Source organism: Rhodotorula toruloides (assembly GCF_000320785.1).
Source record: "Rhodotorula toruloides NP11 unplaced genomic scaffold Scaffold12, whole genome shotgun sequence".
Lineage (NCBI taxonomy): Eukaryota > Fungi > Basidiomycota > Microbotryomycetes > Sporidiobolales > Sporidiobolaceae > Rhodotorula > Rhodotorula toruloides.
The window spans coordinates 130,497-145,140 of NW_015622972.1; the positions used below are offsets into that span (position 1 = coordinate 130,497).

At 61.7% G+C, this 14,644-nt stretch overlaps 9 protein-coding genes across 9 annotated transcripts in view; 3 read left to right on the plus strand and 6 right to left on the minus strand.

Moving 5' to 3' along the window:
* RHTO_01146 (argonaute family member) overlaps window positions 1-139 on the plus strand; it is a gene marked incomplete at both ends in the record, with an annotated part of 3,921 nt that extends 3,782 nt beyond the window's left edge. Inside the window, one exon of the mRNA XM_016414829.1 lies at window positions 5-139. Within this exon, the coding sequence (XP_016273050.1) occupies window positions 5-139 (135 nt within the window). The remainder of the gene's footprint in view (window positions 1-4) is intronic.
* A 343-nt stretch (window positions 140-482) lies between these two features.
* Window positions 483-1,943, minus strand: RHTO_01147 (uncharacterized protein; the record flags this gene model as incomplete). The annotated part of the gene is made up of 4 exons (XM_016414830.1): window positions 483-898; window positions 958-1,351; window positions 1,410-1,531; window positions 1,694-1,943. 4 exons carry the CDS (start codon window positions 1,941-1,943, stop codon window positions 483-485), a joined length of 1,182 nt encoding a protein of 393 aa, XP_016273051.1.
* A 670-nt stretch (window positions 1,944-2,613) lies between these two features.
* Window positions 2,614-4,657, minus strand: RHTO_01148 (chitin synthase; the record flags this gene model as incomplete). The annotated part of the gene is made up of 6 exons (XM_016414831.1): window positions 2,614-3,300; window positions 3,362-3,799; window positions 3,911-4,120; window positions 4,185-4,210; window positions 4,285-4,336; window positions 4,595-4,657. 6 exons carry the CDS (start codon window positions 4,655-4,657, stop codon window positions 2,614-2,616), a joined length of 1,476 nt encoding a protein of 491 aa, XP_016273052.1.
* Window positions 4,658-4,835: 178 nt separating this feature from the next.
* On the plus strand, window positions 4,836-7,213 carry RHTO_01149 (histone deacetylase 1/2; the record flags this gene model as incomplete). The annotated part of the gene is made up of 10 exons (XM_016414832.1): window positions 4,836-4,917; window positions 5,049-5,078; window positions 5,140-5,222; window positions 5,285-5,402; window positions 5,483-5,557; window positions 5,612-5,750; window positions 5,835-6,069; window positions 6,128-6,236; window positions 6,310-6,559; window positions 6,616-7,213. 10 exons carry the CDS (start codon window positions 4,836-4,838, stop codon window positions 7,211-7,213), a joined length of 1,719 nt encoding a protein of 572 aa, XP_016273053.1.
* A 94-nt stretch (window positions 7,214-7,307) lies between these two features.
* RHTO_01150 (uncharacterized protein) lies at window positions 7,308-8,645 on the minus strand (the record flags this gene model as incomplete). Its single annotated transcript, XM_016414833.1, has 2 exons — window positions 7,308-8,119; window positions 8,180-8,645. 2 exons carry the CDS (start codon window positions 8,643-8,645, stop codon window positions 7,308-7,310), a joined length of 1,278 nt encoding a protein of 425 aa, XP_016273054.1.
* Window positions 8,646-8,746: 101 nt separating this feature from the next.
* Window positions 8,747-10,082, minus strand: RHTO_01151 (exosome complex component RRP43; the record flags this gene model as incomplete). Its single annotated transcript, XM_016414834.1, has 6 exons — window positions 8,747-8,972; window positions 9,031-9,163; window positions 9,218-9,360; window positions 9,419-9,524; window positions 9,581-9,700; window positions 9,914-10,082. 6 exons carry the CDS (start codon window positions 10,080-10,082, stop codon window positions 8,747-8,749), a joined length of 897 nt encoding a protein of 298 aa, XP_016273055.1.
* Window positions 10,083-10,194: 112 nt separating this feature from the next.
* RHTO_01152 (uncharacterized protein) lies at window positions 10,195-11,264 on the plus strand (the record flags this gene model as incomplete). The annotated part of the gene is made up of 4 exons (XM_016414835.1): window positions 10,195-10,678; window positions 10,733-10,746; window positions 10,805-11,096; window positions 11,152-11,264. 4 exons carry the CDS (start codon window positions 10,195-10,197, stop codon window positions 11,262-11,264), a joined length of 903 nt encoding a protein of 300 aa, XP_016273056.1.
* A 79-nt stretch (window positions 11,265-11,343) lies between these two features.
* Window positions 11,344-11,933, minus strand: RHTO_01153 (uncharacterized protein; the record flags this gene model as incomplete). Its single annotated transcript, XM_016414836.1, has 2 exons — window positions 11,344-11,393; window positions 11,450-11,933. The coding sequence occupies 2 exons, from the start codon at window positions 11,931-11,933 to the stop codon at window positions 11,344-11,346; spliced, it is 534 nt and encodes a 177-aa protein (XP_016273057.1).
* A 695-nt stretch (window positions 11,934-12,628) lies between these two features.
* On the minus strand, window positions 12,629-14,611 carry RHTO_01154 (prenylcysteine oxidase; the record flags this gene model as incomplete). The annotated part of the gene is made up of 7 exons (XM_016414837.1): window positions 12,629-12,721; window positions 12,788-13,178; window positions 13,236-13,354; window positions 13,409-13,889; window positions 13,949-14,199; window positions 14,259-14,368; window positions 14,425-14,611. 7 exons carry the CDS (start codon window positions 14,609-14,611, stop codon window positions 12,629-12,631), a joined length of 1,632 nt encoding a protein of 543 aa, XP_016273058.1.
* Window positions 14,612-14,644: the final 33 nt, after the last annotated feature.

The following is a 14,644-nucleotide window of genomic DNA, read 5'->3' on the forward strand; positions in this document are numbered from 1 at the left end:
CGAGTCGACGCGCCAGTCGAGGGAGGCGGACTTGGTCGGCGCGAAGGCGAGGCTGGACGACACGGTCTACGGGAGGAACGCCTTCCGCGGCGAGAACAGCGAGAGGGCGAAGCGTCCGCCGGCGATGTGGTGGCTCTGAGAGGGAGAGAGGTGTCGCTTGAACGAAGGAGGAGGAACGCATCATTTGTGGTTCAGTCGCTTAGGAAGGTCAGCCGTACCTTCTCCCTCTTCCTGCTCGACAGTCGTGCTGACGCTCTTTCGCTCGCAGTTCGTCAGTACCGCATCCGTTCTCGCCGTTCTCGTCAGTCGTCAGTACCACGTTGTCGCCGGAAGTCGGGAGGAGTAGCTTGGTTCATGAATCGGAAAGTCGCGCTTGCTTGTCTCGCCTTCGAGCCCCAGGGACCGAGAGACCACAATGATGATAGCACGACAACAAATAACGCTGTACTGAAAGCGCAGGAACGGATACAGATAACTCGCCCTCACACCGCCTTCTCCCCTCTCGTCTCGACCACGAACGCCCGGTCCAGCTCGTTCCGCTCGTCGTCGTACGTAACCTCGCTTTCGCGCTCGACCTTGACCTCGAGCGGTCCATGCGTCTTGCGATAGCCCTTGACGTTGACGCCGGCCGACCCCGTCGACGAAGTGTCGAACCCGCTCCCTTGTCCTCCTTGGCCCGTCTGGTTTGTCGAGCCGTGACTTCGACCGGCTCGTAGACTGGCAAGGCGGGAGGCGATAGTCGGCCGCGCGTTCTCGCGCATACCGGCGCTGAGTGAGGGGATGTTGGCCGAGGGTGTGAGGGAGATGACGCCGCCTGGCGCGCCGAGGGAGGCGGCGATGGTACGGCGAGTTGAGAGCGTCGTGTAGAGCGAGATGCCGTGCAAAGGAGGGAGTGGGACTGTACGGGAGAATCGATGAGCATGGAAGCGAAAAAAGGAAGCGAGGAAGGAGACGCACGCCAGAAGGGCTGCGTGATCGTAGCAACCTGGTACGCCGTGTCCTTCTCGAACGCAGTGGCGATGACGGCGCCGGCGAGACTGATGATGGAGGTGTAGGCAGCCGTCTGAAGGGCGACGACGATGAGGCGGCGGAGAAGGCTGTCGGTTTGCTGGTTGAAGCCGGCAATTCGGCGGTGGAGGGTGACGGCGAGGGCGATGGAGACGAGGATGTCGGCTGCTGCGCTAGACCAGAGCCACATCGCTTCGGCAGTGAAGTAGCCGACTGGGCCTTCTCGTCCGTTGACGATGAGGAAGCCGACGCCGGAGAAGAGGCTGGCGCCGGCGAGGGCGAGGAGGATGACGCTCGTCGTGACGGCGACGAAGCCGTAGCGGATCGGCCGTGATGAGATGAGCTGTGCGCGAGTCGAGGGATCAGCTTCGATTCCGACGGTTCGAGCGGGGAGAGCGTACCAACGCCGAGCGGAACATCAGGAAGGACTGGCAGACGGCGGCGACGAGCCCAGAGAGGAATGGAAGGACGTTCGATTGTGCAGGGCCGGCGAACAGCTCTTCGCTCGTCCGTTGCTGGGAGACTGCAGGTCAACAGAATCAGTCAGTCCAGTTGGTCCCGAGCGGCTGATGGTTCGCGGGGAGAATGTCGTGGGTATGAAGAGCCGAAAAGAGGCGAAAGGCGGAGAACGGAGGAGGAAACGGTGGAGGTGAAGGGAGGAGAGAGTTGACGAAGGCGAACTCACTGCCCGTATCTACCAACTCTTCGTAAGCCATCCCCAAACAGCACACGATCAAGAACAGCACCACCCATCCCACCACCCTCACCTTCGTCGTGTGCAGGCCGAAATCTTCGCGGATGAAGCGGCCGAACAGGGCGAGGTACACGCCGATGAGGAGGACCTGCGTTGTCAGGCCGGTAAGGTAGGGCGTGAGGATGCTGGTTGCGACGCTCTGGGTCGCAATGGTCGAGGGCACGTCGAGTGCGTCTGCCATGTCAGGCGGGGTGACGGGGTCCACTGGCAATGTTCTAAGACGACCAGCGTCTGTTGGAGTTGCCGAGCTGCTCGAGAAGCGATCGCAGGCCGTGTGGGCGCTGTGAGAGAAGCGAAGAGGGTCGACGAGGAGAGGGTTGGCGAGTAGAGGGTGCTGGTTGTCCGGTCGACGTGTGAGCCCTGCCAGGTCCTCGAGCAGCCGTGCAGATCCAGCAGCAGCACAGAGCGAGACCCGCAACGAGCTCCTCGTCCACCGCAATCGCACCCGGATGAGGAAGTCGAGCGAGCAAGCCATGCGGGTCGACAGCGGCGATAAAGCCCTGCAGGCTGCGGGTCTAGCTGGGGCGATCCCTGCCAATCGCCACAGCTGTAATGAAGCGTAATTTGAGCGAGGCGACGAGGTCGAAAGGGACGAGGCGAAGGTGCTCCGGCGTCGGAGGCTCGACGGCCTTGCGTCGATGAAGACTGCCAGTGCATCTGGATCACTCTCGGACAGCACTTCATCAAGCTGAAACAGCCACGCGAGAACAGAGGAGTGTGGGAATACGAGGACGGATCGACACTTCGCCAACTTCTCGCTCGTCGGGCGAAAGAGCGCGGCATATGCACTCGTTTGCAGATCCATCAAGAGGACATACAGACCCTGCCTTCGCCGCCGCCGCCGTCCCTCCTCAGAGCTTAATGTCGACGAGGCTTGACTCGCCGTCCTGAGCCTCCGGCCGCTGGTCCTCCTCGACGTCGCTCTCTGCCGCCTCTGCCGCATCCGCCTTTGCTGGCTGGTCAGACTTGCCCTCGAGAGCTGTGCCGTCCACATCGCCAGCGCCTGTCGAGCCCTGCTCTTGAAGCAACTCCTCGGCTGGCAGGTCCTCCTTAATCACCGTCTCCTCCGGCGGCGGCGAGATGGAAATGGTCGGTGTGGCAGTCTCTTCTACTGCGTCCTTCGACGGCTCGGTGTCGGACTTGATTGCCCGGGTGGAAGCGTCCGTCTCGTCCTCAGCGGCCGGCTCCGTCGCAGGTGGCTGCTCAGGTTCCAGCTCTGGCTCAGCCTGCTGATCCTCCGGCGGACCCTCGACGTCCTCCTCCAGCTCGACAGGCGGTTTCGCAACCTGCTCTGCGCGCTGCTCGTCCTCATCCCGCTCCACAACAGTCGGCTGACTCGGTCGCTCAGCTACCGCAACCGGTCGTGGTTGTCGCTGCGTAAGGGGAAGGGCAGTCGAGCTTGGTGAGCCGGTGGAGGAGACGAGTTGTGCGGAGGAGAGCGAGGCGGCGCGGTTGGTTTGGCCGAGGTAGTAGGGCGAGATGGGGACGAGCTTTTTTGCTGTGACGCAGGCGAGGAGCCACTCGGGCGTGACGATGGGCTGAACGGACACAACAACGGTCAACGAGGGTGAACGCCAAGAAGGAGAGCGTAGAACGCACAATCGAAAGCTGCACGGCCTTCTGGTACTCGACGCCCGGCCCGCCATCAGGGTTACTCCTACTCGCGCTCGACGTCGCCACAAAGTGCGTCGTATCGATCTGGATCTTGTCATCGCTCTTCGCACCCAGCTGCTTGACCGCCTCGCTCGCCTCGTTCGCCAAGTCTTCGGGCTCGACAAGTCCAAAACAGACGCAGATACCGGTAGTGTTGTCGATCGTGTGCGTGCGGGTCTTGACGGTTGGGGAGGTGTAGGTACCGGCGCTAGTTTTGAGGACGAGGTGGAAGGAGTAGTCGGTGTCGAGTTGGAGACCCGAGAGCTTGGTCGAGGTGTTGTGGAGGGGGTTGGGGATGGTCGTCAAGCGCTGGCCGTTGCGGTAGATCGAGAGGTTGATGAGGCTCGCAGAGGCGAGGTCGAGCTTGTCCCACTCGAGGGTGACCTGCGAATGCCAGAGCGAGAGTCAGCGGAGATCGCCACACACAAACGACGCAGAACTCTGCACTTGATGCGCAGATTCTTCGAGAGCCGGACTGGATGAACGCCGACTCACGCTCGTCTGCGTCGTGTTCCTCACTCTCAACTTCGGCGCCTCAGGCTCCCTCTTCCCAAACGTCTCGGCAATCTCCCTCTGCAAGTCCCAGAACTCCCTCGCGTGCTGTTTCTCGGCAGAAACGTTGCGCGTGCAGGCGATGTTGACGATTGAGCCGGGACCAACGCCGGACGGGAGGAGGAGCGAGGGGAACTCGATGAGGTGGACGGACTGCGCGGGCACGGGGTCAAGGTCAGCTGCGTAGCAGTCGTAAAGCAAAATACGGCAGACACACGTCGGAAATCAAGACGGCGATTCCAGCTGTTCCAAGCGAAAGGAGACGAGGTCAGCCAAGTTCAGCGAAAGGACGAGGTCGCCGCGAAAGCGCAGCGCACCGTCAATCTTGCCAATCACGAATCGCTGAGTCGCGGGGTCCTCGTCGAAAGGCTGTACACGCAAAAGAAAGCGTTGTCAGCGAATCTCGTCACTCCACCACCTCGTGTCGCCCGCAGGGGCCGTTCGACCAACTGTCCTCCTCGTTGCGCCGCGCCGCTGTCACCGAGCCATCCAGAACTACCCACAACACCGCTGCGCCGCACAACAAGCCCGTCCAAGCCGTTGTCGAGGTGTGAGGCCGTCCCGACGGTCGAGCGTGTGGGAGGGGCGAGCGAGGGTCGTTGGAAGAGCGTGTAAGGACGTGCTGACCTGGTGCGATGCCGATGCTCGTGTCGACGCCTTCGGTGCGCCCACAGGCGACGTGCTGCTCATCATCGCGGCGTTGCTTGGGAGTGACGGAGAGCAACCACACAAAGCGGAGGGTTGGCTCAACTCGCTACGCCCATACTCGCTCTACAGCGCAGAGACCAAGCTTGCTGGATTCTCGAGACTCGTACGACCTCGCCAGTATCGCTTTCATTGCCCCTCGAGCTGTCGTCGTCGCGCGAGGATGGCCTCGACAGACCAGCCTGCGCTCTTCTCGCCCGCGCCAGGCGGGCCGGACAAGCGGACAGTCGCGTACTTTTACGACGGTGAGTAGCGCACTCCCAGACCTCGATCCGCCCCGCCCCGCTGCGTTGTCGAGGCGGAAGAGCGCTCTCTTTCGCTTACCCCGCGCAAGTCGCTTCAAAGGCGCTGACCTCGCTCGCACGCGAACGAACAGACGATGTGGGAGCATACGCTTTCAACCTGGGTGCGTAGGGATCTTGTCACGAAGCGAGCGCGGCTCCAGCTGACTTGCTCGTCGCCGCCAGTCCACCCCATGAAGCCTCACCGGATCAAGATGGCGCACAACCTCATCACCAACTACGGGCTCGACAAGCACATGGACGTGCTCGTGCGTTGCTTCTGAGCGTCTTTCGCGCGAGAGCGAAGTGCTGACCATTCGAGGCGACGCAGAAACCCGACCGCTGTCCGCCGCACGAAATGACCCGCTTCCACACCGACGAGTACATCGACTGTCTCGCTCGAGTAACGCCAGAGACGTTTGACGAGATGACGGGGCACGGGCAGCGGTGTGAGTACAGGACTTGCTGTCGGCAGCGTTGTTTCCACCTGGAGGATTCGCTGACCTCCTCCTACGCCCTTTCCTTACAGTCTTGATCGGCGAGGACTGCCCGCCTTTCGAAGGTTTATTCGAGTTTTGCTCGATCTCAGCCGGCGGCTCCCTCAGTGCGTTCAACCTGACTTCCCTCGTTCGCCTACATCTCACCTTTTCTCGCACAGGTGCGGCACGACGACTGATCGAGGGCAAGGCCGACGTCGCGGTCAACTGGGCGGGAGGACTGCATCACGCGAAGAAGCGAGAAGCGAGTGGGTTCTGCTACATCAACGATATCGTGTTGGCGATTCTCGAGCTTCTGCGGTGCGTCTGCCTCGTTTCAGGCTTCAGCCCATTCTGCTTTTGTTCGTGGCGTCTGCTGATGCATGTTCGCGGGCGGTCTCGCAGATATCACTCGCGCGTCCTGTATATCGACATCGACGTCCACCACGGCGACGGTGTCGAAGAAGCCTTTTACACGACCGACCGCGTCATGACCGCCTCGTTTCACAAGTTCGGCGACTTCTTCCCCGGTACTGGTGCGGAGGGCGACAAGGGCCGAGGGAGGGGGAAGGGTTACGCGGTCAACTTCCCGCTCAAGGACGGGATTGACGATGAGAGCTATCGGAGCGTGTTCCGGCCGGTACGTCTCGCTCAGACTACTGCCTCTCTACCCGCGCTGACTTGAACCTGGATCGCAGATCATGCAGGCAATCATGGACTGGTATCGACCAGGCGCGGTCGTGCTGCAGTGCGGCGCCGACTCGCTGGCATCCGACAAGCTCGGCTCGTTCAACCTCTCGATGAACGGTGCGTACGAGTCTTCCCCATCTCCGACCACGGCCACCGCGAAGTCCCAACGGTTGACGTCGGTTTCCCACAGGTCACGCCTCATGCGTCGCCTTCATGCGTACCTTCAACGTCCCGCTAATCATCGTCGGCGGCGGCGGCTACACGATCCGCAACGTCGCCCGAACATGGGCGTACGAGACGGGCATCGCGTGCGGTGTCCAGATGCAGCGCGACCTGCCTTTCAACGAGTACATCGAGTACTTCGGCCCCGAGTTCAAGCTTGACGTCCCGAGTAACAACATGGACAATGCCAACTCGCGCGAATACCTGGACAAGACTGTGTACGTTGCGTTCTACTGCTGTCTTCGACGGCGCGCTGACTTGATTCCTCTCGCAGCGCCTCGATTCTTGAAGGTCTCCGCAACCTCCCTTTCGCCCCTTCCTCCCAGCTCCACCAAGTCGGCGCCGACCTTCCTCCCCTCTCGACCGACACGACCGACGACGAAGCCGACTCGGACCTGGACGTCCGACTCTCCTCCCGCATCCGCTCGACCGCGCGCGCCGCAACTCGTCTCTCCGCGGCGGCAGGCGGACCCGGCGCACACCTCGAAGCCGAGTACGAGAGCGACGACGAAGATCCCGACAGTCACTGGCGGCGGAAGCGCCGACTCGCCGAGAGCTACATCTCGAGCGCGAGTCAGCGGCGGCGGGAAGATCTGCGCGAGCGGAAGAGGGCGCTGGCGGAAAAGTTGGCGGCTGCGGAGGACGAGTGTGCGGCGGGAATGATGGATGTCGATGGGGATGCGGCGGAGCACGAGGTGCGGAGACCGGTCAAGAGGACGTTCTTCAAGCCGAGCAGGTTGGACGTCAAGACGCTCCTCAAGGGTCCTGATCCGGGTTTGCGGCGGCTGGGCATCGCCGAGAGCGATATCATGGCGGCGGGACCGGCTGGAAACGGCATCACGAGGGAGTGGGACAGCGTGTATGGCTTGTAGCGGAGCAAGGAGGCGCATCGGGTTCTCTCTGTTTCTCGTTGTTGTAACAGTCTCTCTTCGCCTCGGAGTCCGGCTGAGCGGGTGCACTTTCCGTCTATTGCAGCGGATAATCTAGTCTAGGACCACAGACGACCTCGACGCCCGCCTGATCCGCCAACTCTAGTACCTCCTTCCCTCCTGGTCCCGGCAACTTGCCCAACTCTTCCGGCGCCAGCAGCCGCGTAAACCTGAGCCTCTTGAGCGACGTGGTGCGCATCGGCGAGTTGCCGCCATCGAGTCCTGCGGCTGCGAGGACCGCCTTGGCCGTTTCGACGAGAGAGCCGGTCGCCCATCCTCGGAGCGCGACTTCCTCCAACCCATCGCTCTTTTCTCCTGCCCTCGTCGACGCCGCTGAGCCCAGCGAGAGGTCACAGACAACGGCCCAAAGCGCATCGTACGCTCCCGAAGTTGCGGCTGCGAGAGGCGGAAGCTCGAGGTACCGGAGTTTCTGGCGAGGACACGCTCCTTTCGGCTCGCCGACGAGATTCGGCATGCAGAAAACGAGAATCGCGAGAGCGAACCCGTGATGGTCTTGTGTTTCGAGAGGCGGGAGACGCAGCGAGGTGAGGCCGCTGATCACGACGTGGCCGGTCGCCTCGTCATTTTCCGCTTTCCTCGCAAGCCGTTGCGACAAGGTTCTGCTGAGACCGGTCACGTCGTAAGTCGCGGACAAGTCGAGGTGCTTGAGACCCTGTCCCGGTGCGGCTGGTCGGCCGGTTCGAAGGATGGCGGTCAACAAGTCGTGCGGAAGCGACTCCCAGTGGTTGTTGTGCAGTGTGAGGGATTCGAGGCGGAAGGAGAAGGTAAAGGGAAGGGTGCGGGAGGTTGGGAGTCGCAAGCTGACGCCGACGACGAGCTCGCGAAGGTCTGCGGGAAGACTTGTAAGCCCGTCGTTGTCCTGAGCAAACGGTAAGTAAGAGAGCGCACTGGAGAGCCACTCTCCCTCGAGAACGTCCGGCCCCAACCAGCCCACACTCGCGATGTCGAGAGAGCGAATGCCTTCTGCTGGCCCTCCTCGCTGCTGCCGCTCCCGCCACTCGTCCTTTAAAGCGGCCAGTAATTCCATCGCAGCCTGTCCATCGACCGTGTCGGACGTTCCAATCCCCCTTCCCACTCCACCTCGAGCAGAACCATCGACGTCGCGCGGGATGAAGGCGAGCGAGCGGATGAGGCGGGCGCGCGTCGGGAAGGCTCGAGAGTGCAGGAGGCGCTCAATCTGCGCTGTATCTCGCACGGTCACGTTGCGCCAGAGTATGGGGACCGCAAGTGGGGCGAGGCAACGATGCGTGAGGACGAGCGGAGCGGTGCTAGTGGCGAGGGAGGGCGCAGCGTCGCAAGCAAACTCGAGTATTGGGCCTAGCAGCTCGGGCGGGAGGTCCAGCAGGCCGACCATCTCGAGCAAGTGAGCGGGTGAGGAGGAAGAGAAGCGATGTCGGCGAGGGATCGCAAGGTGAGCGACAGAAGGTGTAGAACATGCTGCAGTACAACGGTCGTCTATGCCAGACTCTGCTGCAACTCCGCCGCCCGTGTTCGCGCCATCGCAATACACCGTCGCAGCACTTCCTTCCCGTTCTCGAGCGGCGCGCCTGCCTGGTAGACGCTCAGCAGCGGTGCCTTCGCGAGAGACGTGGTCGAGGATGCCGCCGGTGCGCCGACGACGACGGTAATCTCGCTTGAGCACAGCTTGGCCTCGAAGAGTGTCGGATCGGCGAGGAGGGTTCTGTAAAGTCCGGTCGAGGTCAGCACAAGCAGAATGATGAGATGGCCCGCAAACGCACCCATTGAAGACGCCGAAGGAGACGGAGAACGGCTCGCGAGGCCCAGATATCCGGCTGCCGGGGTGCTCCTCCGTCACACGCTCGCAGATAACCTCGCTCGTGTCGACGTCGAAGGTGGTCTCGGGGAATCTCACTGTGATACCGATACGTCAGTGACCTTTAGGGACGCAGGAGGGAGTCAACGCACGATTCCGCAGAGCGCCCACTGCTGCCAAGACTGCCGCGTCCAGCACGCCTCCGTCGTAGTTCAAGCACACGACATCGATGTATACCACCCACACCGCCTTGCCGGGCTCGATCACGAGAGAAGAGAGAGGAAGGATGTTGGAGCTGCGCATGCGAACTGTCACTACGTGGGCGGGATCCGGCGCAAGGAGGAACTGCGTACGAGAGGAGGACGTCGCGTAACCGGGATGAGAGGACCTGGGCTTCGTCAGGCGGAGGTCCAGGTCGGAACAAAGGCGAGCAAAGCGGGCTCAGGTCGACGTTCGGGACTGTACAGACGGATCATCAGCGAGAGAAGCGCCTCTGGTTGTTGAGCTCGACGCACCGATGAAGCCCTCGTTCGGTCGCGCCAAATCGGGCGGGGCGATCTCCAGCGTCACGCCACACACGACGGAAGTCTTGCCCAGCCGGACGAGAGCGGATGAAGGTGCAGTCGAAACGGATCCTGCAGGAGGTTCGAGGGGGAGTCAGCCTCGACGGCTCCTGCGGGCTTCTTAAATGCTTCTAGCCTGTACAGCACTGAACAAAGACGCCAATGCTTTCGCCAGAAGGGACACACGCCCATGACAAGCCCGTCAAGTCACCCTCCTGCTTCCCGACCGCTGGAGAAGCGACATCTTCCGGCCGCAACACCTCTGGAAACGAGCCTGCAACTCACCGACGTTGATACTGACATCCCTCCATGCATCTGCCGAGGCCGCCTGGTCTCCCACTGGTCGTCCGTCTGGTCGAACACCTTCACTGATGAAGCGCTCGAGGTAGGGTTGCGGGAAGAGGGAGCGGAAGAGCGCCGGCGTAAGATTCGCTGAAGCAGCCTGTGCAGCCATTCTGAGCCTTTCCAGCCCAGTAGAGCGCGGTGAAGCGGTGTGGTGGACGCCAACTCTCCCAGTCGGCTCTCTCGCTCTGCCAACTCGCTCGCTCATGCTCTAGCTGAGCGCAATGCGCGTCTACAAGGCTCCGAAGGAGCTCCCATCACTCTACACCGCATCGCGACCGCTTGAAGCGCCCCCGGTCGACCTGCAGGCCCGTCGCATCTCTGCCTCGGACCATGCGCTCATCTCGCGAACGGCAGACACCTTTCAGCGCGGCGCGGCGGGGACGTTCTTGCAGGATGTGCTCGAGGCCTCCTACAAGGAGGCCATCAAGGAGAGGAGGGGCGCGGTCGTGGTAGAGGCGGCCGAGGACGACGAAGAGGAACGCGAGTTGAGGGAAAAGGGGTTCGTCCAGAAGCGGAAGAAGCGCGCGAGGAGTTCTTCGGTCGGCAGCATGGCAGACGTGGAGGAGACGGAAGAAGGAGGAAGCGATACGGAGGCGGCCGCGACCTTGCGCGAGAAGAGGATGAGGGGACGACGGCGCACGAAGCGCATTAAGGAGGCTTTGAAGGTGCCCGAGGTGTCGCTGGAGGAACCCGAGCTGTCAGAAGGTGCGTCTGTCCTGTTGAGCTCATTATGACGACTCGCTGACGGTCTTTATGCAGGCTTCCCTTCAACCGTACGGACGCCGCTCCACCTCGTGCGGACTTCGCGCCTGACATGCCTTCCTCCTGCAGGACTTGCTCTCCTCGATCCAAAACCACGCTACTCAGCTCTTCGAGACTCGACACAACCTCCTCCCGCCGCTCACCCTCACCAACCCTCTCCTCCCCGAACCCCTCGTCGAGCACTTCGACAACCTGATCGCCCAAATGAACGACGAAGAAGAGCGCGTGGCGCGAGAAGGCAAGGGGGATGTTTGGCTTGCGTGGAAACAGTCGAGGATATCGAAGGCTGGAGCTGGAACGAGGAAGGCGGTTTGGACGGATGTCAGTAGGGCGTTCGAGGGCACGGCGCTTGTCGCACTCGGTGAGTGATCTTTCGAGCGCGTAAGTGGGCTGTACTGATACTTACGCGCTCGCAGGCATGCTCACGCAACTCCTCGTCAAAGACGTCGTCGCGCAAGAAGCCCAGCAACTGCCCGAGCTCCCGCCTGACATGATGGAGCAAGATGGAGCAGCAGGAGACGACGCCTAGGTACGGATTCTGAATGGCTACATGTTGCTTGTACAGATACGAAACGCGGACCCTGGTACACCTCGAACCCAAACGGCCATCAGCAGAGATTACAACACCGCCAACTCGGCTTGCCCTGCACTTCCTCTCCTGCTGGTCCATTTGTCAGCAAATCCGCCTGTCTGGCGGAGCGCACTGACACGCACCTGCCACGACGACGCTCGCCCTCCGCAAGACCGGCAACACCCTCGACAAGCTCTTCTCCTTCTTGACGTCCTCCGCGTCGGCTATCCGTTCCACCGCCTTCTTCTCGAACAGGTCCGACAGATGCACGAAGTACGATCGCTGGATGGGCGTGGCGAGGTAGTGTGGGTCGAGGTCGAGGTCGACTTCCTTCGTTGTGGTCGGAGAGAGCGCAGAGGGGGAGTCTGGCGCGGTCGTTCCAGGCGGCGTCGGTATCAATGGTGGCGAGGATGGAGGAGGGAGGACGATAGGTGCCGGAGCGGGAGTCGAGCGACAAATGGAGAATGACGGGACGGTCATAGGCGGGTGAGGAGAAGGAGGTTCGAGGAGGACTGGCGTTGTCGGTCGCGAAAGGAGGGAAGGCGCGGGCGTCGTGTAGTCGCTGCCATACTCGTAGACGTCGGTGGGGGTTTGAGGGCGTGAGGGCACACAGGCGCTGTCAACCATTCGAGGTTTCGAGCGAGTCGAGGGCTGGTCAAGCTGACGATGGCGGATACGATTGGCCTGACCCTTTGAACGAGATCCTGCCGTCACCCCTTGCTCCGGAGTGCAGCGCTACCGACGAAGATACGAAGAGTGCGAAGAGGTGCGAGAGAACGGAGAGGAAAGGCGAGGCGGCTCGAGCAATTGTCGATCTGATCGCGCACGCGACAGCCGAGCTCTTGCGGTGAATGCAGGAGCCGGGAAGAAAGGGAAGCGAGCCCATGCCCGAGCCGGCAGCGGGAAGGCCGTGAGACAGGTGAATTTGCGAAGTCGAGGCGAAGAAGGTGCAAAGCCCGTTGGATTGGCAGCAAGTCGCAGGCAAGAGCGCCGAGGGAGCCTCCAACGACACAACGCGCCGAAGGGGGACGCAGAGGCGGTCGGAGATCGCCAGGGAAGCGGTGGACGAAACGAAGCGATTTGCCGCGTGTAGAACAAAGGGAAAATCAGCGGTCGTCGCTTCCGTCGCCTTCAATCGTCGAGCGAGAATCCATTTAGTCGTAGTCGACCGATGTCAAGGCGCGGCCGGCAGCTGGAAGCCCCCAAGCGCCCAAGGCAAGGCAGAGGGAGCAGGACAACCACGCAAGGATGGCCGGCTTCTGTGAAAGGCTAGTTACGGGCGCGAAAGGAGACTGTACAGATCTCCACATGCTGATTCATTCTCAGGCGTTGTCCCACTCAGCCCAGCTTGTCGGGGGAACATAGCCGAAAAAGTCGTTGAGCAGGAGTGAGACGGCATTGAACGACGAAACGGTCTGCAAGGGGGAGTTAGTCACTTGTGAGGGACTCGAACTGGCAGAGAAGAGCAGAAGAGGGCTCACCGCCGTCTCCATGGTCGAGATGAGGCGCTCGAAGCTGTTCGGGTAGTAGAGGCCCTCGTCTGGCCGGACGGGCGCAAAGTCGTCCTCCTTCGTGACAGGCTCGAGCTTGGGATACGCGAGCCAACGCTTGACGACCGTCTTTGCGACGTTGCCTTGGCCAAACAGGTCGTCGAGCATCTCCGCCTCGAGCGGTCGGTCCGAAAACATCTTGACGACGTGAAAGGTGCCTTCGCCGAGTCTTGCGCTGGTCTCGGGCGAGAGAGCGCGAAGGTAGTTGAGCGAGTTGAAGGTGGGCTTGCAAGATGAGGAGGTCGTGAAGGTGCCGAAAATCTCGACGGGCATGACTGTCTTCTCGGGCAAGCCGAAATACGACGCTCGCGGCGCAGACGCGCTAACAAGGGAGTGAGAAGTTAGCGGATTCACAAAGGCAAAAGTGGAACGGGCGTACTTGGTCATGACGAAGGAAACGTAGAGTGGGACGTAAGGCTGCTTCGGGATGCGAGACGGCGCAAGCGAATTGACCATCTGGATCCCTGTTTGGTGAAAGGGCGCTGCAAGGATAACAGCCTGTGCGCACACGAAGGTCAGCCTACGGAAGGGGGCCAGACAGGAACTACGCACATCGTACGTCCCGCTTCCCACGCCTGACGCCGTCCGTACAACCCACTGCGCGCGACCACTTCGAGGCGCATCGAGTTTGAGAATCGACTGCACCCGCGCATTCTCGCCTAGACGCAAGCGAGCACCGCTCCGCCCCACGAAGTTCTCGAAGATCTGCCGGCTCCCTCCGCGCACCGAGACTGCGCCTGTCGCGGCTAGCGAAACTAGCGCGCCGACGCCGTGCAGGCGGTCGATGGGCGTGCCGTAGTTCACCTGAGTCGCGGCCGAAATGATCTCGTTCGTGAAAAGGTCGGCGACGCCCTGCTTGCCGAAGAACTCGTCGGCGTACAGCGAAGCCGGTTCTTGCAGTCCGGTAATTGCGGTGAAGTTGGAGACGGACGTGAAGGCGCCGCGAGAAACGAACTCGGGCGAGTACAGCGAGACGAAATCGGCGACCGTCTTCTGGACGAGCGAGCGAACTGTAAACGGACTGCGCCCGTACCTTGTGATTGAACACGGCGTCAGCAAAAAGCCTTCTGTCCATGGGTGGGAAGGACGCACCGCCAGATTAGCTTCGCTTTCTGCCACCAGCTCCAGCCGAGCTTTTCTTCCTCGAGTACGAAGCGCTCGCCATCCCAGATTGCCATTCCGCCGTCCTCACCACCGTAAGCGTCTTCCTCTAGCTCAAAGACCTTGCGTGCCTTTTGGAGGTGCTTGTTGGCGCTGACAAAGATGCTCGCGCCGAGTTCGACGGGAGGGTCGCTGGCATTGCGAGGCGGGGAGAATGGGTCGTCGTTCCACGGCCAAATCACCTGCCCAAAGGCCGTCAGCACGCAGCGGTAGCCAGGCTGACCAGAGAACAGCTGCTTACCGTCGAACGTCCACCCACATATTCTGCCGTGTCGTAGACCGTCACCTCCGTCTCCAGACCCGCGCCCTTTAGGTCGCCAAAGTGCCGCAGGAAGTACGCGGCAGACGAGCCTGCTCAAAGGTGAAACGTCAGCCAGGATCACACAAACAAGGGACCGCGAACGCACCTCCTGCTCCCGCACCGACGATTGCAACCCGAGGAGGCCTCGCTTCGTTCCAGCGCCGCCCTGCCTTTCCTCCGCAGTCTCTGAGAGGCGCCTCAAAGGGTGTCTGGGCGCTGTTGACGGGGAAGAGGAGCTGCGAGGTCGCTGGACTGATGAGGAGGCCGAGGAGAAGAGGGAGAGAGAGAATCATCGCTGGCCGGATCTGCCTGTCGTCAGGGCGTGT